The 24,826-nt window shown below is 41.1% G+C and overlaps 1 protein-coding gene across 3 annotated transcripts in view; it reads left to right on the forward strand.

The window, feature by feature from the left end:
• The window catches only part of ctif (CBP80/20-dependent translation initiation factor), a 61,247-nt gene that overhangs the window by 32,991 nt on the left and 3,430 nt on the right, over positions 1-24,826 (forward strand). For 2 of the 3 annotated variants that reach the window (XM_031754537.2, XM_031754538.2), the window contains exons 8-13: positions 4,113-4,189; positions 9,050-9,130; positions 12,155-12,728; positions 14,944-15,243; positions 17,697-17,849; positions 24,126-24,179. In XM_031754537.2, coding sequence (XP_031610397.1) covers positions 4,113-4,189; positions 9,050-9,130; positions 12,155-12,728; positions 14,944-15,243; positions 17,697-17,849; positions 24,126-24,179 — 1,239 coding nt within the window. The remainder of the gene's footprint in view (positions 1-4,112; positions 4,190-9,049; positions 9,131-12,154; positions 12,729-14,943; positions 15,244-17,696; positions 17,850-24,125; positions 24,180-24,826) is intronic. The other variant, XM_031754539.2, reaches the window with a different exon arrangement.

Genomic DNA, 24,826 nt, shown 5'->3' on the forward strand with positions numbered 1-24,826 from the left:
ACAAACATTTTCTGTAACACAGTTTTCTTTTCACTTCATCTCACTCTTCTGTAATATATGGAAACCAAAGCTTGCAGCTCTAAAAAGTTCTCTCTCGTGTTACTTCTAAACCAGAGCGGTCATGAATATACCAACACCAGAATTGGCTTGCCCGGGTATCCAGTCTAGTGCACTGACTGGATCACTTCGCAGTGTGCCAAAAAAAACTACAGGAGGAGGATGGCTTTTTTGTTTTGTGCACTCGGACGCATTGTGTTAGAAGTTGTTAAGAATGCATCATGTCACACGTGGTTGTCTGAACATTTAAATTCATCCAAGCCACAGGTATGAGTCATTATCAGTTTTACAGCCGTCTTACCAAAGCAAGCCAAGGAGCCATGCTGATGCATGTCTTTATAATGACAGCAGACTGAATAAAAAACAAAACAAAACAAAACAAAAAAAAAAAAACTGAGACCAATTCTTAAATTGTTCTAACTTCTCGTCAGACGTCTCAGGCTGTTTATGATCTATGGTGTAAATGGATGATTCATTAAATGTATTCCTAACATTAAAATAAAGGGAGAAATGTACTGTTTTACTTATTTTGCATTGAATTAAAAAGTCTAAGAGCCCGGCTTCATGCCAAGGTAAACTAAAAAAATGCAAACAAAATGTTAAAAGTGCTCATGTGATCATTATCAAAAGGCATTATTGTCCTTATACGGTGGATATTATCAGGTCATGAGACAAAAAAAGCTTTGAGATTTTTTTGTCATACTTTTATGTAGAAGAAGAAAATGATGATACAGAATTCTACAGTATCGACCAAAAACTGCACAGCGCTCTGCCTCATGCACTTTTTTATTTTAATCCTGTCCTGTCTGGTAGCTGTTGCAATCAGAATTATGATCTGAATGCACTGTTGTGCCAAATGCATTATAGAGCCAGGTTCAGCTCTATAAATTCTCAATAGGCTCCTCTTGTTCAGGGTTTATCTGACTATTTCTTAATTTCTGGTCGTTGTATTTAAAGTTATTATATTATATGTGGTATACATTATGACAATGTCTAAGGCAGGACAGGATAGAGTACAAATAGAAATGCATAACGTGTCGTCAACTGCTGCACCTGTAAGGAAAACAAACATACAACACCTGGGACAGAGAAATTCGAAAATGTGTGTATGTGTGTGTGTGTCGCACAATGTACTTGAAAATGAGGGTGGGAGACCTGAAACCAGGCGTACCAAGCCTCCCGCACTCACTCTTATTGCACACTGCCTGCGCTAGTCCTGCCTGTAACCATGGTAACAGCGCATAGTGATGATGTTTGACTGACAGGGCTGATGTTTAATGGATGACAGACAGTCTTACGTCCTTTTCACAAGAAGTGAACTGTATAAGTAAGACATCCAACACAGTGTGCATTGGAAATATCCATGTTAGAGCTAACTGTAAAAACATGCTCATGTTTCTTATTTGTTTGATTATACTTTGTCGCTTCTAATGCAGGGCAACTTGTGCTATTTATTAAACTGTGGGGAGTGGATTTACCAGGCTGGGCCAGTTTTAAAACCCTGGGGAGTGTTAAGTCTTGATTTAAACTAAAAACATTGATAACTGTTCTTCGTCCCTGAATGAATTATTGTTTATTTTCATATCTCTGCTGCTTTCACCTGCACAAGTGTGAGGATATCCTGCTTTCCTCTATCCTATTACATTTTAAACAGAATATGTTTGAGTTCAGTTATTGATACAATAAAAAAAGAGACTTATAATAGCTTTTGTTTCCCTCTTATCCATTTTCATGCAGTTTTAGACACTTGGCTTCTTTTTAATACATTTGTATGATGATTGCTGGTGCTCAACTTCTAATGATTCCAGAGTGCATAAACACACACACACACACACACACACACACACACACACACACACACACACACACACACACACACACACACACACACACACACACACACACAATGTACTGGTCATTACTGAGTAAATTACTGAGTGTGTCTGTTTGCAGTGAATGACATGAGGCATTTCACCATAGCCATCCTATTACTGTAGTTTGTCAAAGTCATGCCTGCGAAAAACTAATCAGAATCAATAACTCTCACTCAGCTATTACTGTGGTAATAGTTCAGTCATCCTTTGGAAATGAAAAGGATGTTTGAAATCCTTGTTTGAAGCAGCCGATCAAAGAGATCTTCAAGGACATTTCTACATACTATAGGTGGATCAAACAGTTCCAGGAACTCCCTGAGGATCACTGCCCAGCAGGGAGCTCCGAAGAGAGATGGCTTATGCCTTAAAGGGATTTTTTTTTTCTGCTTTTATTTGCATGGCCAATGGGAACTCTACATTGATGCAACAGCTATTCAATTCAGTTTTATGTTACTCATATAGCACCAAATTATAACAAATGTCTCATCAGGACTCTTTGCATTATAAGGTAAAGACCATACAGCAGTAGAGAGAAAACCACAACATTCAGATGACCTCCAATGAGCAAGCACCAGTGGCGACAGTGGGAAGGAAAAACCCCATTTTAACAGGAAGAAATCGTCAACAGAACCAGGCTCGGGGAAGGGCAGTAATCCACCACAGCCGGTTGTGGCGAGCTGGTGGTTGGCAAAGGAACAACAGCGGCAATAACAGGATAGAAGATATCGCCAATAGAGCGTGTATGTTATATACTCTTAATGTCCAACAGGATATTAGAATATATTTTTTCTTTTCTTTTTTTCTTTTTTATTCTTCTTCTTGGGGCAGCACAGTGGTACAGTGATAAGCATTGTGGCCTCACAGTAAGTGGGTTTGAATCAAATGGCAGACTGGTGCCTTTCTGAGTGCAGTTTGCGTATTCTCCCTGTGCCTGTGAGGGTTCTCTCAGGGTATTCCAGCTTCCTCCCACAGTCCAAAAACATGCAAACGAGGTTAACTGGTGATTGACTGTAGGTGTAAATGTGAGTGTGAATGGTTGTCTGTGTTAGCCATCTGGCAGCCTGCCCTGGGTACCCTGCCTTCCTCCCATGACAGCCGAGATGGGCTCCAGCCCCACTGTGACTCTGAATCGGCTAAGAGTGACAAAATCGATGGAAGTTCTCCTATTTGTAACACCTAAATAGAAAAGCTTTTAACAGAAAAATATTTATGTCAAAATGTGAGACTGCATTTGAAATGTAGCATATTCTAGTTTCTAAAAGCGTGCCTATTTAGCATGTGGCTAAAACAAAACCCAACCGTAAATTTAGATTGGTTGCTGATGAACCAACAGATGCTAAGAGTCTTTTAAGTCCCATGGCTATGGCCCCTCCAAGGGTAAGAGAGCTGCCATTTTACAGTGCGGAGCTGCCTACCTGTAATGCTAAAATGGTTTTTGTGGCACAGACTCACAGCCTAGCTTTTCACACACAGCATGAGTGTGGTCTTTTTCTTTCTTCTAATCCTGTTTCTTTATTTTCTTCCTACATCATCAGGCTGAGAGAAAATTGTGAGCTTCATTTCATGAATGAAATTTTCAGTGTATTTCCTCCGGCACATATAGGCTCCACTCCCAGTCCATTTTCCCCCCAATTTTGTTCAATTTTAAAACCAGAAGTTGTTTGCACAGCTGATGCGATACTTAGATTTGTAAAAACAGGCGCTGGTTTTGTGAAAAAAATATGCTTGTGTCTTATCTTGTGCTAGTGAGTATGTACCTTGAAGGAGGGTTTGAAAAAGATCCTGAAAACAGGTTTCTATGAACTTAGATACTTCCTCATTTCAGAAGTATCACAAGCACAAACGGGGGGGGAGACTTCCTCCATGACTTACAAGAACTGTGGAAAAAGTTCCAGCAGTCGCACAAGCCTGAATAAAAATTGTTGGTCATCTAATACTGTGAGAATTCTTGTAGCAATACTTCAGTCATCCTGTGGAAAGGAACAAGATGTTCAACACTCTTCAGACATATATTCAAAATCAGCATCAAGGACAGCTCTAACTGTAGATGTAGACATTTGTGCACATACACACAAATCAAGTGTGTTTCAATGGATTATTATTGAAGTCATGTGTATAATTTTTACGCTAGTTTTGAAAGCAGCGATGCTTACTCTTACTCGGTGATTTGTCTTGTTACAGGTCTTCCCACCCCTTCCTAACGAGGCTGAGATCGCACACACCAAAAAGCTCTTCCGGCGCAGGAGGAACGACCGACGGTAAGCCTACACACACACACACACACACACACACACACACACCTACCTCAGTAAGAGGAAACATTTTTCTGTGTTGTTGTCAGTGCAGTCAGGCCCATAGCCCTAACATCTCTCCCCATCCAAAGAAAAGTTGAGACAGGAATGCAGGTTCCACACTCCACTGCAGACGGGGAATAAAGAAAAAGCACGGAGGAGACATTGAAGTTTCTCCTCCATTTTCAAGTTGATTAGGTCTCTATACTAAAACCTCTGCCAGCTTTTTAGTCACTTATTTTTGTGCCTACAATGTTCAAGTAATCTCAAGTCCAAACTAGGTTTCACACTGGCACATCTACTTTAATTGTATACAATGAAATCTAATTTCACCCAAGTCTGACTTCATTGAAACCAGGTCCTTAAAAGAAGAAAAGAAAAGAAAAAAAATCGCTCTCTCTCACTCTCTGCCCTGATGTCACTGGAAAACTGTTCTTCAGTTGCTAAGCGACCAGCGAAGAGAAAATATTTTGATTGTATTTGTGGTTTAAAAAGAGGAAATTGTCTCTAATACAAATGGAAAAAAAGCACTTTTATACTTGTTTTTAAGCTCAGAGGATAATTACTTTTGTCCAGAGCTTTTGTATTTATGTTTGATGGCCGCAGCAGCGAAGGCTTGGCAGAAAGAAAAGAACAAAAATATGGACCAACATCAGTTTGCTTGGGTTTTGGTCTATTTGTTTTTAAATGGGAAATATTAACACAAGACCATCCTGTTTTCTCGTGCACTCTGCTCCCAGGCACTCTTACAGCTTACACGTTAGGGGAAGTTTTACATAGAGAAACTGCTGGCCTGTGTCTGGTTTATGCACAATTGTCAGAAATTTACACAACTCTCGTCTCATAAATTTGAATCTGCCGCCAACATTTGCATTCAGCCATCCGTGCCTGAATCCAACTGAAAAGGAATAACATTAAATGCGAAGAGGCATCTTGACAAGAAAACCTTGTCACAAGCTTCCGTTAAATTTACATTCATTAACATTTAACCACAATGAATTACTAGGCAAACAGGTTTCTGCTGAATGACTTGTTGATGGTGGACTCTGAAAGTGTATTCACATTTTCAAACCTTAAATTTCTTTCAGTGATGAGTGCGTGCTGTCAGAGGTGCCACCAGGCTACCACTAGTGCTCTGCAATGCTGTAAATTTTGGTATTGATCCGATACCATTATCAATACATGGCCAGTATTACCAATACTGATATTTTTAACCTGTAAAGGCAGCTTGTGTAAGGGAGACCAGTGTATCATACTCTATGAGATGAATTACCTTCAATTCTGAACACATTTATGTGACCACTAAACCACTGTGATTTTCACTTTCCATACAAAGTATCGATCCTATCATGCTACTATGGGTCTGATGCCAGTGATGCTAGCTACCACCCTAAGGCCGCACAGTCACAAGGGCCTAGAGGCAGGTCGGCTGCCCTCTGGAAACATCTGGTTGCTAGGGAAAGAAGTACACTCCCCAACTGAGAACTTTCACATAAAGTGAAAAAAGTTGTATCTTTCAGCTGAAACCAACGCATTTCAAAACGTGCAACTTTAGTTTAAATGTGAAGGTTGTCCACTTACGATTTGCATTAAGCCTTTTCACAGTTTCCCTACCACTAGCTGATTAAGTGGGGAGCGTTTGCAGACAAGTCAACATCTTCCATGCAAACTAAAGGTGATCTGCTAATAACCAAAGCAATCACAAAGTGACAGCTGGCAACCTCTGCATACTACTCACCAACCAGACAGGGAGTACACATTTTTACCTTAGCAACCTATCGTTGTCAGGGGTCTTTCCCCCATGTGACAAAGGGTTGCTGACCCGGTTGTGTTACTGGGAACTAAACTGCCTGTAAATATTTTTTGGCCTGACCTACTTCAGAAGTTGATTAAAAATGTACGTCCCTTAATGTTTATCAATAGTTAACAGCAAAAAAAAAAAAAAAGACCCAAGAGGAATTGTTTATACTACAGGTTGGCCCAGTAACATCAGAAAACTGTGGTTTATTTCGCCCCTTATAAATCATCTTAATTCACTGTAGTTTAACTCCATATTTTCCCCCTGGTCCTCAGTAAACAACTGCTTTACATTACAAAGAAGCATCACACAGAAAGCAAAATGAAGCTAAGGATGAAACATGTCAAATGAAGGATGAGGCAGAGGATAAAAAGCTGGGCAGACATGAAATGGGGATCAGTAGAGCTGGAAAAGCAGGGAGCAAAAAGGAGAAAGCCGTGATTGTTCTCACAAGCCAAACATGAAGGCAAATTTTTAACAATACAATTATTAATGAAAAAGAAAAGCTGGGAGTTGAGAGGAGTGTGGAGTAGAATTAAAGTGGAATGGCTAAAAGTAGGTGCAGATTTTATATGCAGTGGGTCAGGAGAAATGAAAAAAAAAAAGTGATATGATTGGGTCATGCCAACAGAGCAACCTCCTGCAAAGCTAAAAGCCTTTCTACGTTAGTAAGTAAAGCCAGTTAACGAAGTGAAAGGTCTTTAAAGCTTAATGTGTCTGCTCATCAAATGCATTTAACACAATTGTTTCTTTGTAAAACACGTTAATCTTTTCCCATCGTTATTGTGCAACTAAACACCAGCAGTCACTGTAAATGCGAATGTTGTATTTAGTGATTTATATTGTCTAATGTCTCAACACAGCTGAGGTAGGAGAAGGAGAAAAAAAACATGAGCAAACGTGCTAAAAGCAGAAGATGTTGAAATATGGAAATAACTATTGATCATTTGACTATTTGTCCGAGGCATGCGGGCTGCGCTGAACAAAGCTCAAGAAAGAGAAACAGAGTGGGACTGAGAGATTGAGTAAAGGAAAAGTGTAGGCTGGCTGTGGCAGGAAGGAAAAGAAAGGGGAGGTAGTGCATGTGTTTCTACTTTAGTAGGCACGTCAAGCAGGGCTGAAATTAGTTGTGATTTACTGGAATGTGCTGCTTACCGCTTTCTGCTTCAAAACAGAAAAAGGGGCAAAGAAAGAGCGTAGCAGATCCTTTCTTCATCATACCTTTAAGTCTTTCTTTAAAAAACCAAAACATTCTATTAATTAACAAGAAGCTTTTACACATATTGACTTAATTTTGTCTTTGTTGGAAGAAGTGCACTTTGTCCACAGCATCACTTTAACTGTACTCACGACTAAACAAACAACAAACACTAATCGGGGATGATAAACATCCCATTTACAACACACCATAGCTGAAACCTGTTAAGTGTCATTTGAGCTGTTGAACTGAGAGTTGAAACGATTTAAAAACAGTTTGTGTGGGACTAAATGTCACCGCAATGACTAACAGTTCCGCTATCTTTATGATTTTTATGCTCTCAATTATGAGTAAACATCTGGGGCCAGAAGCATGAAATTGTGCACCAACAAAAAAAAAAATACAAAAAAGAAAAACAGAAATGCACACTTTCTGTTAGATTATGAAGGTGAAAGTAGGCCTGGTTCTGTTTTTATAAATCTCAGTTCTAGTACGAGCCTTATGTGCCCTGCTGAACTCACGATTTCATATCAGGGCTTATCCCCGCTCAGTGACTCATTAAGCCTGTGAAGTAAATGCATTGTGTGGCACTTGGCAATGTCTTTGAAGAGCTGTCATTACAAACGACTGCGATTATTTATAGCACCTGTTTTATCGCGTGTATACACACACTCACCAGCCACACACTCGACGCAAATATCTAATCAGCCAATCACATGAAATCATCTCAAACTCTTGAAAATGACAATGAGTTTACTGCAGTCTCCAGGACCTATGTGATGCTGTCATGCCAATATGAGCCAAAGTCTCTGAGGAATGTTTCCAGCACCTTATTGAATCTGTGTCATAAAGAATTAAGGGGAAATGCAAAAGGGGGTACACCCAATACTAGCAAGTTTTAAATAATAAAGTGACATGTGAGTGTATATGACATGTCATTTTAAGCCAACATCAGGTAAATGAGCCATACTGAATAGCTGATAACACTCCTATTAAACATAGCCAATATTTTGAGGGTTTTTCTTTGTTTTGTTAACTAACTAGTCAAAATTATTTAATGTGAGTGCTTCTCAAATTTAGAGTGATGGAAACTGCAAAAATTATTTTTAAAAAATCATCAACATAGAATGCATTATACAGAAAATGGTATGTGCATTGTCAACATGTGTGATATACATCTGAAAGAGGTCTGCTGCTGCTTCTTCTGCACCCACCATGAAACGCCTGCTTTACTGGGCGTAATCAATAAAAGCTCTGCATGCATGTATGCACACACGCTCAGTGTGCTTTGGACTTTTAAATCTCAAGACTTAGCAATGCAAATATTCAGTCAAGCAGTCGAAACCCATCTCCCCACAGTCCATTAGGCCAGCGTGTTGTGTTCTTTATGAAGCTTTGGCCCCGTTATTGACTTGTCTGGCCTCCGGGCGTCTTTCCCCTGGGCCGATCAATTGTCCAGTCTGGGTCAGCCAGTGGTTCCATGAATTCTCCATCCACATAACCGTGCACAGCAACAGTCCTGATTGATCATCAGCATCCTGCCTCCTCCAATGATCATGTCTGGCCATTAATTTCACCTCTTTAGTTACCTTAGCATTCTTTCTGTAGTTTTGTGCCTGTTGATTTTATGACCATTATCAACCTGTAGTTTTTGTTTGTTTCCCTCTTTGCCGCTTTGCTTTCCTTCTCTTAAAACCTTCCGTTTCCTCCTTTTACGCTATCCATTAAATCCCCCCTGCTGTTTTCTACAAACTGTGCTGCCACTGTACTCAACTCTTCATCCATCCTTCCAATCACCTGCACTGTGGCATCCCATCTGTCTTGTCTGTAGAACATTTGATCAGTTCACCCGAGACCAGTTAACCGTACTTCTGCCTACTGGCCCAGGGGGAAAGCGTCAAGTCTGCGCCAGGTTAGTGACAACATAAGAAAGATGCTCAGAACAAGACCTGAGTACAAAACGGTGGAAACTGCATTTGATTGATTCTACTCAAGACACCCAGAGGTCAGCTGATGGTGTGGTACTCAACTCAACGCCCCCCTTCAATCAAACACACAAATGGCTCCATATAATGAGGAGGTGGAGCCAGCCAGGCAACATCAAACACTAATTTAAACCGGTTAATACCTTCATATTACCAAACTCATCATCCTCAGCCAAAAAAAGAAGTAATTTCTCATTTCATTAGAAGCTCGGTCACGCCAGAGTCAGGTCTGTTTCCAAGTAACAAGACAGTGCGAGATGAAATTTCATCAGTGGCCCCATCATTTATCCCTAATGCAAACATCTCTTTGGCATTAATATGACTGATGGGCGGTCAATCTGAGCAACACTCTCTCTACCGCAGAGCTCACAGTCATTAAATATGATTTACATTTTATTTCATTCTCACTTTCACCCCTCATCACCAACACCAGTAGATCAGAATGGATTATTAGTGTTGAGCCTGAACTAACAGCTATTGTAAATATCTAATGAATCAAATCAGAGTATATGTACGTGTGTGTGTCAAAGAGAGACGTGTCATATTTCTCAGCTCTCTCGTCTTGCAGTGAGCAGCTTAGCAAATTAAACATGATTTCATCATTAGCACTGAAGTTCTAATCCGTAAGGTATCTGATTCTTTAGTCTTAAACCTACAGTAAATATTCCTCAGGTGTAAACTCTCTCAAATATAGAACTGCAGGACCGGCTGTTTACAGCTCAGCCTAATCAAAAATGTCAAAAATAACTTGGACACCAAAGCGGGGACTGTTGAATTGGTCGCTCACGATGACCATAAGCCAGAGAATTTAATGATTTAAAGCACTGGTAAAAAAACAAATAATATTTTTTTAAAATACAGGAAAAGTTATAGGATAATTTTTTGATGTAAAAGAAAATCATTCCTGTGAAAGAGGCGTTGTCTTTCTTTACAGAGGGAACCGCTTCAATTAGCAGTGCGATTACAAACACGTCAGGCCAACGCTGATCAGGCTGAGACCGAATATTTATGAAGTGATGAAGGTAGGCTCTTTGGCAGAGGAGAGTCACAAGATGAACTGTCTTCCAACCTCCCAGAGAGAGTGGAGGGGGGGGGGAACATAAACCACATAAACACACACATAAAAACGATAAATACGTTCACACAAACACTCCTTTACCGAGAGAGCTGCCAGACAGGAAAAAAAGCTAATTGTTTTTTATTACTGATGGAATCAATTATTTACTCCATCCATAAAAAAATGGACTTGACAGTTATTTGTAGAAAAAAAAAATTCCTTAAATATCATGCGCAAAACTCTCTCTCCAAACCATGAATATTTCAGTTTACATTGCTTTAAAACAGAGAAAGCCGATCCTCACAGGACAACCTCGATCCAGCAAATGTTGGACAACTAAGCCTTAAATCCGACATAAAGTCTGTTGTGCCTTGTAATTTATTTATTAACTTAACAGGCAATGCCTATCAGTGTGCCACTACCAGTTAATTGAACCATTTAAGCCAGGGGTGTCAAAAGCAAGGCTCGGGGGCCAGAATTGGCCCAACAGAGACTCCAGTCTGGCCCACTGGACGGCTTTGAAAAATTAGCAGGACGGTGTAAATTTCAGACATTTAACTGTGTTTTCATAGGTTTTACAGAGTTTGCTGCTGACAGACCTCCTCCACAGCCATTTATACGACTTTAAAGTATTTAAGTCATAGATAACAAAATTCAATGAGAGAAATATCTCATTGAACTTCTTTTTTTAAACAATGGTTTCAAAGTTAAAAAAAGGACATTTTCTGTGAATTAACAAAAACTTTGTTCTGTAACTTTGCACATCTACATTTTAAGCCCAAAGAGTCACGCTGACAGATTTCTTTCAACTACAGAAGTGTAGAAAAACTAAATATAAATAAATAATATCATGAAATATCTGCGCGATTCAATGTGTAGTTAATCAGATGACAGGTGAGTGGCGTGACCCACCATGTATGCAAAATGAGTTTGACATTCCAGATTTAAGCTATTATTTAAATCGTCCTTATGCAGCACTTTTATACTGTAACTAAACACTCTTAGTGCTTTATACAACTTGCCTCATTCACACGAGCATATTTTTATCCTTTTTTTGTTTTTGTTTTCTTTTTTTTTTTTAAACGCTAGTGCTTTCTATCCAACATTCATACTTCAAAGGATGCATCTGAGAGCAGCTTGGTTTTAGTATGTTGCCAAAGGATATTTGGCGTGCAGACTGGAGCAGCCAGGGATCAAACCACCGACTTTCTGATTAGCAGATGACCCGCTGTACCTCCTGAGCTACAGCCGCCCCACCCCCCACCACGACGTTTCAATGCATACGTTTTACTGGGTTCATGTACAGAAAGGGCTTACCTCAAACAAGCGTATAGATGCTATTTTAGCATATTTGGGAACTAGCTACTTTTCTTTTGCAAGTAAAGTTTGTAACCACCTACACCAAAATGCTAGCAGGGTGTCTAAACATACTGATTTCATTTCCTTCATTTACAGATCACATCAGTGAAAAATTAACATTAAACATTAAACTACATGGATACAGTTAGGCATATCTGAACAAATGCTTGCTAGCTGCTGCTACCCTTTGAGCTAGTTCACTGGCTGAGGCAAATAATAGGTTGCCTTCTCAGTGCCAGGGTGACTAATCCCTTGGACCATATGTCAGCGGCTTGTCAAGCCCAGAGCCAGTGCAGCAAAAGGACACAGCCATGCGGGACAGGAAAACACAGACACACTGTGCGTCCACATGTAAGCAGGCACTGGGCTTATGATTTTCTAGATGTAGTTCAGTAGTGGTGGGTTAGTGCTTTTGTGTAGAGGTTCTCACAAGAATAATGTTTGATCTTTGTGAGAAGGTGTGTCACAAAGCCGTTTAAGATATAAGGCGGCTGCCATTTCATTACACTGCACCTAAAACCTGCCCTCATTTCAGGAGACAGCAGCGGCCTCACGGCGGCGGAGGTGGCGGAGGAGGGAAGAACCAGCCTCAGTCACCGCAGCAGCAGAGGGATCAAAACCAGCAGCAGTCCCCAAACCAGCAACAGCAGAGTTCAGCAGAACAAGGAGATAACAGAAACACTTGCGCCGGTCGGCCCCCTCGCCAGTACCAAGGAGGACATGGGCAGCGCCAAGGAGGGCCCTCACATCACGGATACAGCCAGAACCGGCGTTGGCACAACAATCAGAAAGGTCAGGGGCATGGACAGACAAACGCTACGGGTGATAAAGGAGTACCCCCAAGAACAACCAAAGACAAAGAGACTGAGAATGTAAAACTGGGTGACGAGCACATCAGACCTCTTCTAGACTGCAGCAGCAAGAGTCTCAGTGAGTCACCCAAATCTGACTCGACGCCAAACACGACCGCTTTCCCCGATCTGACGGCTTACAAGGAATCTCCCAACACACCGCAAAGTGGAAAGGCAAGCGAGGGCCAGTCGGAGCAGCCCAAAATCTGCCTTCTGCAGTCGTCAAAGGAGAGGCTGAGGAGGAGACTAAAGGACAAGGTACCGAAAAGCTGCTTAGTGACTGTCAGTCAGTATTAAAGCAACCAGAACCGATGTGTATATACACACACAAACACAGTCACACGACACAATTTGCTCTTATAATTACCTTAATTATGTTCAAAAACATGCGTGCACTGTCATAATGTACACACATGGAGAAACACTTTCCTCCCTGCCTTGCTTGTCTGTTCATTTTTACAGCATTCAGGTTGACACACACACACACACCCAGACTGGCAGGGAGGGGAGCACATGTTCTCACTAAGGAGGTGAAGAAACTAAACCAGCATTAGCTTAACAGTTTTTGATGTTTTCCACTGTGCCCCAAACTGATGAGTTGGCCAACTGTAGCTGCCCCCCTTTTTTTTCCTTCTTACAGCTAACTCATTACCACCAGGAGACAATTGATTTGACAACACGGGACTTCCCAAGATGCAGCAAGGCAGGAATTAGTAAATATACCCTCTGTGATGCCAGTGAATCAGTGAAACCAGTCTAGAAGGGAACTTTTGCTTGATGAGATGCACCGCGAAATAAATCTAATGTTTGCATCATCGTTGTTTGCAATAATGTTTTTTCCTAACCGGTGACAAAACCTGGTGTATTCGCAACATTTTGCAAAACCTTGACTGGGTTACACGTCATGCGCTTTCAGCAGGGCTACACAATCTGTTGCTTGGCAGTAGTCGGATTGCAGGCGATTTTAAATCAAATACATTTTGCTACAACTCTGCGTGCACACAGCGAGATGAGCGGGGAACAGGTGGAAGGTGAATTTATTCATCTAATACGAGCAGCAGCAGAGCCTCCCGCTAGATCAGACTCAATTTTTTACTTTATTTTTTTTCCCCCAATACTCGAGCCACCTGAAATGGAGTGAAATGAAACAGCCACCTTGCTGCTCACGCTGGCCTCCTCACATCAGTTTCTGCCAGGATTCCTCTGTGGCGAGAGGGATGGGGCAGGTGGGCCAGTCCTATTTCTGGTCACCAGTTTAGGGGGTGCATCTCTGCACCCCCTTTCCCTGCTTTGTTAGAATGGTAGCTGAGCAAGGGAAACGCATTATAATTGTGCCATGAGTCACCACCTTTTAAATGATAACGAACCCACTGCCTGTTTTGTTCTTTTCCCTCCTTTCACTCATACTCCTACACTTTTTTTCCCAGTGGCATTGACAGTTAACAATGGAAAACAATGCGTAACAATACAGTTAATAGGTACAAAGGTACAAAGGCTCAATGTAAGAAAAATGGATATACCTGTGATTTATCTCTCTTTCTCTAATCAGCTTAATTATAAACATAGTTATAAACTTGCCTTTGAACCAGAGCGTTATTGGAAAAGGATATAGGAAAACTGGAAATACAGTATCAGTCATACCTGCCTTGGCTCACTCTATGTCTACTGAGCCAACATAGCAATAATGGGAGCCAGGGTGGCTGTCCACTTAAAATGACACCCCAGATAGTGCTCTTTTTGAAAAATCTTGAGTGGTTATGAATGTAAATTTTAAGTTTCTGTGACAGTTTCTGTGGGAGTATCAAGGACATTGCATGATAGAAGAGGAATGTTTCAGCAAAAAACAAAAAATCATCATATGACAGCTTATAAAGAAGAAAATGTTGAAAGCTGTGGCCCGTGTACGTCACTGAACTTAACTGCTGACCCTTTTTCCACTGACCAAGTCAGTCAACCCAGTACAAAAAGTGTCTGTACCCAAACATGGAACTGTCAGAGGTTATTGGGAAGTGTTTCAACAAGAAATATAACAATGACTGGCACATGAAGCCAGGACTTTTTCTCTACTGTGAGTGAACTTGGTAAAACAGAAAAAACCCAAAACAGAAAAGTCCAATGGTGTTTAATTTCACATGAGAGATCATTACTAGTCAGAGTAATGCATCACTGTGTAACTACCATTTTTGAAGCATTTGCTATTTAAGCTACAAATGAGCTTTAATATGTCTGTCCACATATTCAGGACTTTAACTAGAGCAACTGTTCCCTAAGGAAAGAAACATGACGTATAAACTTCCTAAACATTCTCATTAACTCAACTTGCTTTGTCATTCATCACAACTCATGTGTCAGATTAGCTGACATTTATTTCTCTGTAGGAACATCTGATTCGTGTTGAAATGTACTGTGCTCTGAATCTAATATCATTATCCTCACCAACCACTTACATGTATTATCCCGTCTTTCCCCTAAGGAGGAAGCATGCGTGCAGCAGTCGGGCCCCGGATCACGGAATATGGACCGGCTAGTGGAGCTTCTCAACAGCATGAGGAGCAACAGCAGTGGAGTAGAGCAACAGCTGGCGTCCTTCATGGAGGAGGCGCAGTCCTCGGCCCGTTCGGAGGAAACCCTCGCTCAGGTGGTCAGCGCGATCTACTCCAAGGCCGTGTCGGACAGGAGCTTCGCGGCAACAGCTGCGAAGCTCTGCGACAAGATGGCGCTGTTCATGGTGGAGGGGACCAAGTTTAGATCGCTGCTGCTCAACATGCTGCAGGTGAGATGACAACAACAGCGTCCAAAGCTTATCCTGGCTCCTTAATGTTTTCTCTAAATACTGAAGCAGGTGTAATTTATTTTATTTTTATTTTTTGGGGGGGAATCAATGGATTTTTTAAAATAGTAACCTGTACCGAAAAAACATTGTGTGCTAAACTGTTCTTAAAAAAGGATTGTGTCACTTTTAACAAGAAACAACAGTTTTTGCGACCGTGTCCAATGAACTTGAGAGCCTGTTGCCTTTTCAAATAGCTGCTTTGAAGATGGGGATGAGGTCTGTGACCACTCGCAGTTAGGTAGTGTTTTTAAAACGACGTTGGGGCATCAAAAAAGGCAATAAAACAGACATAAGATGGAGTCAGTCTGCTGTAAGTCTGCAATTGCATTGGCAACTGTATCCAATCTGTTTGTGAGAATATGATGAGTAACTATGATAAATTGATCAAAATGATAAATCTGGTAAATCTGAATTTAGATATTTTAAATCCATGTCACACTGTTGAGCTTCCAGCTAAACCATTTTTGCAGTTAATCATTAAAAATTAAGCAGAAAACAGTTTCATATTTAATTGTTTGTAGAGCAACAAAACCTCTGCTCTGAATCATTTTTATATATTTTGGGAATAGACTAAACACTTTTAATTGATTAACCAAAACAACATTTTCAGATGAAGCAATAATGACCCTGAAAATCTTTTGTCCAAAGTCTATTGCTTTAATGTTTGAATCCCCCTGACTATACCTGACATTTTATGCCTTGAAATGCATGAGTTATTGTAAACAAGAAGTTTAAATGAGCATTAAACATCATAGTTTATACTCCATGTTTTAACATAATAATCTCTCATTTCAGCAGCTTCCTTCAAGCTTTGCTTTTTTGAGAACGTTCAGGTTGAAGCCCACTGTGTGTGTGTGTGAGATGCTGTAAATGTCAGTAGGCACAGCAGCTAATCTAAACACCCAGGGGGGAAGAAAGAAACCAGTTCCCCCTTTTTCCTCTTCGTGTCTTCACTTAACTGCACCGTTCCAGTCTCGCACCCTCCGTGAAAACATCCCCTCCGCCGTTGCATACTTCACTCCCCCTTCCTCCTCATCCCTCATGAGCTCTGTATTCCAGAGCTGCCCCATCTTATCGCCCTCCCCTCACCCAGAATGACACAGGCCACTGCCTCGCTACTTCATCCTGCATAGTTCCCATGTCCATCTCTCGCCCGCCAAACTTTTCCTTTCGTCCTTCGCAAACTCCTGAGAGCAGCAGACAAACTAGAAGTAGACACACAACACATCCTTGATGCCATCAAGCTCTAAATGTTAACCCCCCCCTTCACTCCTACGCTTTTCTTTTTCCTCCTCCCTTGAGCTTTAGTGTTTTTCCACCTCTTCCTTTAGATGTTGAAACTTGTTTTTATCCCAAATCCAGCAGCAGTGAATCTTGCCTTGATCCTTTTACCCTCCCTTTTTTTTTTTTAATTCACCCCCTCCTCATCTCAGCTATGAGGTCCCTTCTTTTCTTTTATTCCTCACTTTAAAATCCACTTCCTAGCTAGCCAGCCAGCATGCCCCCCCTCCCCCCTTGTCTTTGACATTTTGCCTTTTTTTTTTTTTTGCTTTAAAATATTGTAAAAGTCATAAGTGGGCTCATGAAAGCTTTAATTAATGATGTTGCTTTCAGACCCCTGGATCTCAGTATGGGGTGGAATTACTGTGCGACTGCTGTGGCTTTGCTTGAACATAGTCAGACTTTCTCATAATGAAATATTTAACACAGCTCAGAAGTCCCAGGGGCCCTTTTTTGTCTATTACTGTTGACACCTTTTGATATTATAATATGATATGATAATTTGCTGAATCATTTTAGTTTAATTTTGAGCGCGTGTTGGGCTTGTTTTTAAGTGGGCGGAGCTTCCTGCCAAACCTCTTTATGGCTCTGTTGTCTGTGCACAGGCAGACTTCTAGTGTAGCCGTTCAGCAGCCCAACAGGCAGCAGAGCGAGCGGCTCTGACTGTTGATAAAGTTTCACTTTAATCTGCTGAATAACATCTTTACAAGTGCACATTAAGCATTAACACATATTAACCTCGGCACTTTAACAGCACCGACACAGTTCACCACACTTCACTTCAAACTAAATTAACACACTCGCCTCCACTTCTGGCAGATAAAAGAAATTTGGGAATTTGTTTAATGCGTTTTCAAGCTGCTTTTTGGCTTCAAGTACGTTGAGGAACGAGGTTAATATACGTGCCACCTACCAAAAAATCCCATTAGAGAGATGGAAAACTTGTTAATAGTGATTAATGGTTCTGCCAGGAAGATGGTTAACCATCCTTACTTATGAATTTAACACCTACCTACCCACTGCCTACTTGTACTACACAGCTACTGAAGCTGGATAACCGGGAATGTTTTAGTGTGTTTTCTAAACTAACCAAGCATCCTTTTTCCACTCAGAGGGATTTTTCCCGCCGCGAGGAGCTCCAGCAGTCAGATGTGGAGCGGTGGTTGGGTTTCATCACCTTCTTGTGCGAAGTGTTTGGTACCATGAGGAGCTCCGGCGAGCCGTTCAGGGTGCTGGTGTGTCCCATCTACACTTGTCTACGAGAGGTTTGTATCTGTTTTTTTTTTTTAGGTCACTAGCCAAAATCATCAACCCCTTTCACGCTTTTCGAATAAGAGAAAGCGCCCGGCTGCGTCTGTGTATCGTGCCTGCTCAGTTCAATACATGCACTGAATCAGAGTTTCCTGTTTTTGGCCAGACTCAGTCTAGACTCTTGAAACCACAGCTCTGTTTGGTTAGTGGTGCAAAAACAGCCAGGACACCATCAGTTCCAGGAACATTTTGTGACCCCAGGTTCACTTCTCATCAGCTGGTCTTGCTCACTTAGACACGCTCTCTCGGTCTCCATGGAAACCATTAAGGGAAGCCGCAGCAGACGCACGGCGATACAGAAGTGGTTAATGACAAATGAAATACTGAAAGGGGAAGCAAGCGAGGTGAGGGAGGTGAGGGGAAGTGGGGGAGACTGGCTCAGGTTGACTGTCAACTCATGGCACAACAGGTAAAAAAGAAACCAGCAGAGAGGAAGTTTGGTTTTAATACAGGGTCAGAACGAGAGAGGAAAAACAAGGTCAGGTGTCGGAACTAGTCTGAACACTATAAAAATATACATCCACAAAATACCGTCACTGCTTGGTTAGGTACACCTGTTCAACGGCTACTTAACGCAAGTATTTAAATCAACAAATCACATGGCAGCAGCGCAGTGCATTTAGGCATGTAGACATGATAAAGACAATATGCTGGAGTTCAAAGCGAGCATCAGAATGGGGAAGAACTGTGACATGGTTGTTGGTGAGTATTTCCGGAGCTGCTGATCTGCTGGGATTTTCCCCACACAGAACGATCCGCAAAAGAGCAAATATCCAGTGAGCAGCAGTTGAAAATGCCTTGGTGATGCCAGAGGTTAGATGGGAAAGCAACACTAAATCAAATAACTGAGTAAGGCTGTGAGGGTTAGTGTGTATTCCCTTCAGTGATCACAGTAGGCATGAACTCACAGAGGCAGACTCCATTTCTTTTACTAGCGGCAATTTTTCTAATTCTTCATCCCATATTTAGTGGTGAGTTGAACAAAGTTCCACGGTGGATACGCATTTCGGACCGCATAGAATAACATGGCGTTCGCAGAGGGAGAATCAAATGAGATGACATGAGAATCAAAACAATTGTGATTTATGAGAAATCCATTTTAAAAAGAGAGATGTAAAAAATTGCTGTATGTGTGACAAAGTTTAATTCAGATAGATCCACCCAATAAGGAGGAGATGGGGCAGAGACAGACATACGTATACTACAATCGTTATAGTAAGATTCTTTATATTTCCTTTGTTGTTTGTATCTTCTTAATGTGATTTTACATTAACAAATTCTATCATCTGCTACACCACATGCAGCTGTAAGATGAAGTTCTATTTGTTGTCGGATCAGCAGAAGGAGAGTGAGGTTTGGTTGCATGAGTGAGAGGAGATAGAAGTGAACTCTATACGGAACAAAAGGATTCGTGTAATGACACTTCAAACCGCCCGCATCTGATTTGAAAACGTATCGTCCAGCCCTCAGGGAGGCAAGTAATTTTTTGGCATCACTGGAGAACATTTCCTCATATTGAAATTCAAGTGGGGTAATTGGAGACCTCTGCACCCCCTTTTTTTTTGTTCTGTTTTTCCAGGCATTAGAAAATCTAGCCTGTGAGATCTTAGCCAAGCCCCAGATCAAGTGATCTAGTACAAAAGGAGCAACAGCCCAACAGTCGGAGCTGGTTAAACAGAGGACCTCCTCGCAGGCAAAGAGGGGTCAGCCTCCCAGCATCTATGCTGGATATTTGGTGACATTATTTTTAACTCCTACACAGCGCGTGCATTTTTCTGGTGAGGGTGGAGGGCTGGATTCTGAAATTCAGCTTTTGTTTCTCTTCAATATTTCTAGTGTAGTTTGAACACACCTGGCGTCTCATTAACAAACAAAACAATCGCACACAGTTTAAGCCATCCACACCCTGTCTGATGGTATGCCCAGGGCTTTATCTCAGGCTTGTTAAAAGGCTCAACAGCATGACCAAGGGTGTGGACTAACCAGTCAGCAATATACACAAACACGCCTCTATAATCTACATCAGCAGTATGAAGGGAGCCCCGAGAAGACTAGAGGTCAGAAGGCGCCTGTGAACAACTTAAACACTAATAATGAGGATATATGGTGTGTGTGTGTGTGTGTGTGTGTGTGTGTGTGTGTGTGTGTGTGTGTGTGTGTTTTCAAGCCCACGTACTCTGTCTAATAATCAGTTTCCTAGAGACAGTCTTCGCCACTTTGATCTGGCCGCTGTTTTGATTGTCCTGTTGTAACATGCGGTTGTCAGATTCCTGCTACAAGCTATGTGCAATAGGTGTTTGCACACGCACACCCGCCTTATACGTGCAGTCTATGTGTTTGCATATGCATACATATGTCCCTGCAGAGGAGACACTTCTCCAGTAAACGTAGCTGCACAACAGGATCAGGTAACAGCAGAGGTGTGTTAGTGTTTGGGCTTAAATGCCAGCTCCTATAGCCAGAGCAAATTAATGAGTGCTGATCCCATCCATTAATAACTGACAGGCTGCTATAGTTACAATCAAATGGAAGACTTGCCCCGCACAGAACAAACTAAAAGAGATAATCCTCAAGTAAAATTAAATTTAAAGCACACCTTAAAACGAATGACTTTTTTCCACACATCCTGCCATTACAGAGCAATATTTGCATTTGTTTGAGTCCTACTTTTGACTCAAGCTCCAGGACCTGCTGTCCTTTTTAGCTCAGTTGATCTGTGACTGCTCACCAACTAGCTGTTTATTTTGCTAGATTAAGTGACCCGTTCTACAGCTGTACATGCGTTGTAGCACAATTAAAATGACATGTTCAGCTATCTTTTTGTCTCCTGGGCTTACTACTTTTTTAATATGTTGCCATGGTAACAAAGGTTGTTAAGAAAACTTTGAGAAGATTTCGTGAAACTTTTCGGTGTAAATTTAGAACAGCAATTGTGCGCCAACAGCTGGAGTCAGTGTATTTAAAAGGTTCACCCACTCTCTAAGTTTTGGTTTAAGGCTGGGGAATCCAGCGATGTTTAGCTTACTCTGCAGTGTGATGTGCTTTTTAGAGGAACTGTGTAGATTGCATCATTTTTATACTGTGTCCAAACTTTCCTTTTCCACATAAACTTAAGTGAAAGCATGACTGCTTATAACACTGTTAGGACGACACTCATTGGAACATTTGGATGGGTCACATTTTGTCTATAAGACAGCACTGCAGATAACGTAAAATAAATGAGATGACGAGGAGATCCAAAACAACCCTTCTGGTCAGAACTTACTAAAAATCATATCAAAGATTTTTAACTTGGACCTTTAGCCTTGAGTTAAAGCAGCATGCTTTGTGTACCAGTAATCATACACACTACCAGTTATTGAATCACTTGAGTTCAACTCTGTTATTTTCAAATGACGGGGAAAAACTGGGATGCAGTGTGGCTCATGATTCTACCCCAAAGGATCATCATGTGATCATGTGACCCATAGACGTCGTCATCAGGATATTGGTTTGCAGTCACTCCTAGTAGACAGCATGTACATACCCTCCAGTGGTGACATCAGGACCTATTTATATGGTACCTTGGCTTCTCTCTTAGAAAGCTACCAGTAGCTGTTTACTAACTTGTTCAGTGGATTTTAACTTTTTCCCCCATTAAGATGACATTTGACAACCTCCTCTGTACTCTTAATGACAAGTTGACACGTCAGTATGTATTAATAAAGATGTGGTTAGACGATCATTAGAATAGTTTCCACTCACTTTTGATGCACACTCAGTCATTTTGTTCTATGACAGAAACCACTCAGTTCAGAAGACAGCTTTAAGGGTTTTCAAGGGGGAAAGAGTTTAACAGTTTTACATTGTTAAACTCTGTATTATTGTAGGTGTTTACCTTACAGTATAACGCGCCCTGAGGCAACTGTTGTTGGGATTTGGTGCTACATAAATAAAATTGAATTAAATTAAATTACAACAGATACCAGACAAATACGGGTCTGGTCCTGAAGCGTGAATTCCAGTTTTGTCTAGTACGTCAGAATCCTTCTAGTTTGTGTGTTTTTAATAAAGTATGTTTCGCTCTGCTTCATCCCGTGCTGCTGTTATTGAAGATACAACCTTGAAGATATACTAATACGCATGTGAAGTCCAAACTCATTTAAGTCACTCACAGAGCTGTGTTTGGATTTATTTCTTCTCTTCAGTGCTGTGAAACAATCAAAGGGAAAAAAATAAGACGGCTGTATTTTCTAATCCTGATGTCTTTTAAACAAAATACTGTAAATGGAAGTCACACAGAATCCCGGGTTTTCCCATGGCAGTAAGATTAGTTTCTTGATGATATAACCAACCAAACATCCGAGTGTTTTCAGCTTCAGCCGGAGAGACTGAGTGTTAAGCTGTCTCTCAAAAACTTTTTTTTTTTTAAATGCTGATTTTTCAGCTGGAACACACCATGTGTTACGGTGCAGCAGTGACAGGAGAGCTAAAGCACTGGAGAGAAGAGAGGAAAAGCTTATTGCAACGGATAGGAAAGCCGATGATAGATGAGTATAGATTAGATCGCTATAAGTGTATTGAACAAAACTTCCTCCCTCGGTTCCCCGGGGAACTCATTATGAGCTAATCCTGCTTGTCACATAGTTCTCCTGCTCTGGAAAAGGACGGGACTTGAGTTTCCACATCAAACAGCCACACTGTCACCACACCCGTCTGAGCATACTGAGGAGCTGACGTCTGAGCAACTGTTGGACCTAAATGATAGGTGGAATACCATTAAGCTTACAGTGTGGAAATAAGAGGCCTGCTCACAGTGAATGTGGAGCATAGCATCAAATGGTGGAGGATTACTTTTTTTTTATGTTTTCACCTCTGAAGAGTCAGACATTTGAATGACTGGTTTTGATCACAGCGTCTTTCCTAAAGCATGCATTTAAACAGGGTTTGGTTTGTCTGCTCAGTTTTTAAAATGAAAACACTCTGATCGTGTTATTTAGCTCTGAAATACAGAAGCTGGGTTACTTGAGTGGGTTGGAGTCTCTATAGTGGGTTCTATCTAGTACTCACATATTATATCATTGCCTTTTTATAGTGAACTTATTAATATAGAATTGTTTGCTTTAATCATTGAATAGCTTTAGAGCAACATGAGCCTTTATGGAGAGTCAGTCTGCCATTTTTTTAAACTCCTAGTTTTAAGCTGCACCAATTCCTGTGTGAAATATTGGGATTTGGCAACTTAATGCTGCTCTCTGCCCATCAGCTGGTTGCTAATTGTGTCTGTCTGCAGTCTGGTAGCGTGCAGTGGGTTTAAAAAGCTTTTCTTTTCTGTTTTTTTAAGAGTGAGCCAACACTGCTAAGCTGTGGGACAGTATGTTAGGTAATACAGATTCAGGTGATAAACCATATATAGTTGGCATTGAAAAACAAATTGGATTTATGGATCTTCTCCTGAACAAGGTGATGTCCTGTTTATTCCCTCCATGATCTCACTTATTTTTTCCTTTACTCTGTCGCTGTACGGCACATTGATGCGTGACAGTATTTTCCTCATTTTCCAAACACGCTCCCCCCTTCCTCCATGGTACTTCCTTCCCTCCATCAGTTTAATCAAAGCAGAGCTTTGTAAACAGTGTTATGAAGGCTAAGGCAGCATTGGAGTTGAGCATTTAGCCAAAGTCCCTTCTGCTGTAAACTGAACCTAGAAGCTCATATTCTGGCATAATGTTATTCTACCTCTCTTTGTCACCATCTCTGCCTGCATTGTTTCAGGGGGGTATTTGTATGCCCATCTGTGCATGCGGGCCGGCATTGGGGTGTGTGTGTGTGTGTGTGTGTGTGGTAGTGGGTGGGAGGGGGCTAGCATGTTTACCCAATCCACTGTTTGTTTTTGGCCACGCTGTGTGTTTACGTGTGTGTGCTACTGCGTGTGTATGTACATTGTGCGTAAAGGAAGGCATGATGTGTGATGTTTGCTGGCAGCCTGGAAGCTCAGTGTGTTGTCTTCCGGGATTTAAAATGTTAATGTCAAAAATATTTACAATCAGGATTAGGTCCCTCCCCGTTTCTTTGTGAACTCATGAACACATTTTCCTGCTCTCTTCATCAATTGGTTTAAATCAGAGTTTTTGTATGTATACTGTGCGTCTTCCATCATTTCTACTATGCTACTTCTGGACTTGTGTTATGCTAGTTTGCGCAACCCTTTGCTTTGTAAGTCTTACAGTGTCTGTTCTTGTCCTTTGCAGCTGCTACAGTCGACGGATGTTAAGGAAGACGCAGTCCTCTGCTGCTCCATGGAGGTATCAATGCATAATTACTTAAAGTCAAGTCTTCATACTCAAAAGTCAAACTGGCCCCTACAAACACAAGTGCTCACCTATACAGACACCACAGACTGTATACAAAAGATGGACATAGTCAGTCATTGGTTTCTGAATTTGCATATTGAAGCCTTAATTTAAGCATTTTGGCTGTGTAGTGTTTCTAAGACTGAGAAGCAAAACTATATGCTTATCAGTCGCATTATCAGTCGAAGTATAGCTAAATTGTACTCTGCAGATGGATTTAACATCACGAAAGACTTGAAAGTAGCGATCACGAACATTAGTTTATTAGGAAAGGATTTACTCAGGTCATAAATGTGGTATGCAGATGGCCCGTTTTTCCATAGACTTCTATACATTTGAGCTTCTTGTTGCAGCAAGACTAGTCGCCCCCTGCTGGCCATAAAAGAACACAGTTAAAGCACCTAACTGGCTTTGCAGTGGGGTTTTTTAGACCAGAGGCTGTGTCTTTTTTAAACGAAGCTAGCAGAATTGTATACATTTATAAACCTCTCAAATGTTTTATATTATGATCTTCTCTTTCACTCTTAAACACAAAAAAACCCAGTTTGCTTGTGTTCAGGTCCAACTGAATGTAAAAACACAGAAATTTAGCCCCCTGG

Source organism: Oreochromis aureus, linkage group 7, assembly GCF_013358895.1.
Source record: "Oreochromis aureus strain Israel breed Guangdong linkage group 7, ZZ_aureus, whole genome shotgun sequence".
Taxonomy (NCBI): Eukaryota; Metazoa; Chordata; class Actinopteri; order Cichliformes; family Cichlidae; genus Oreochromis; species Oreochromis aureus.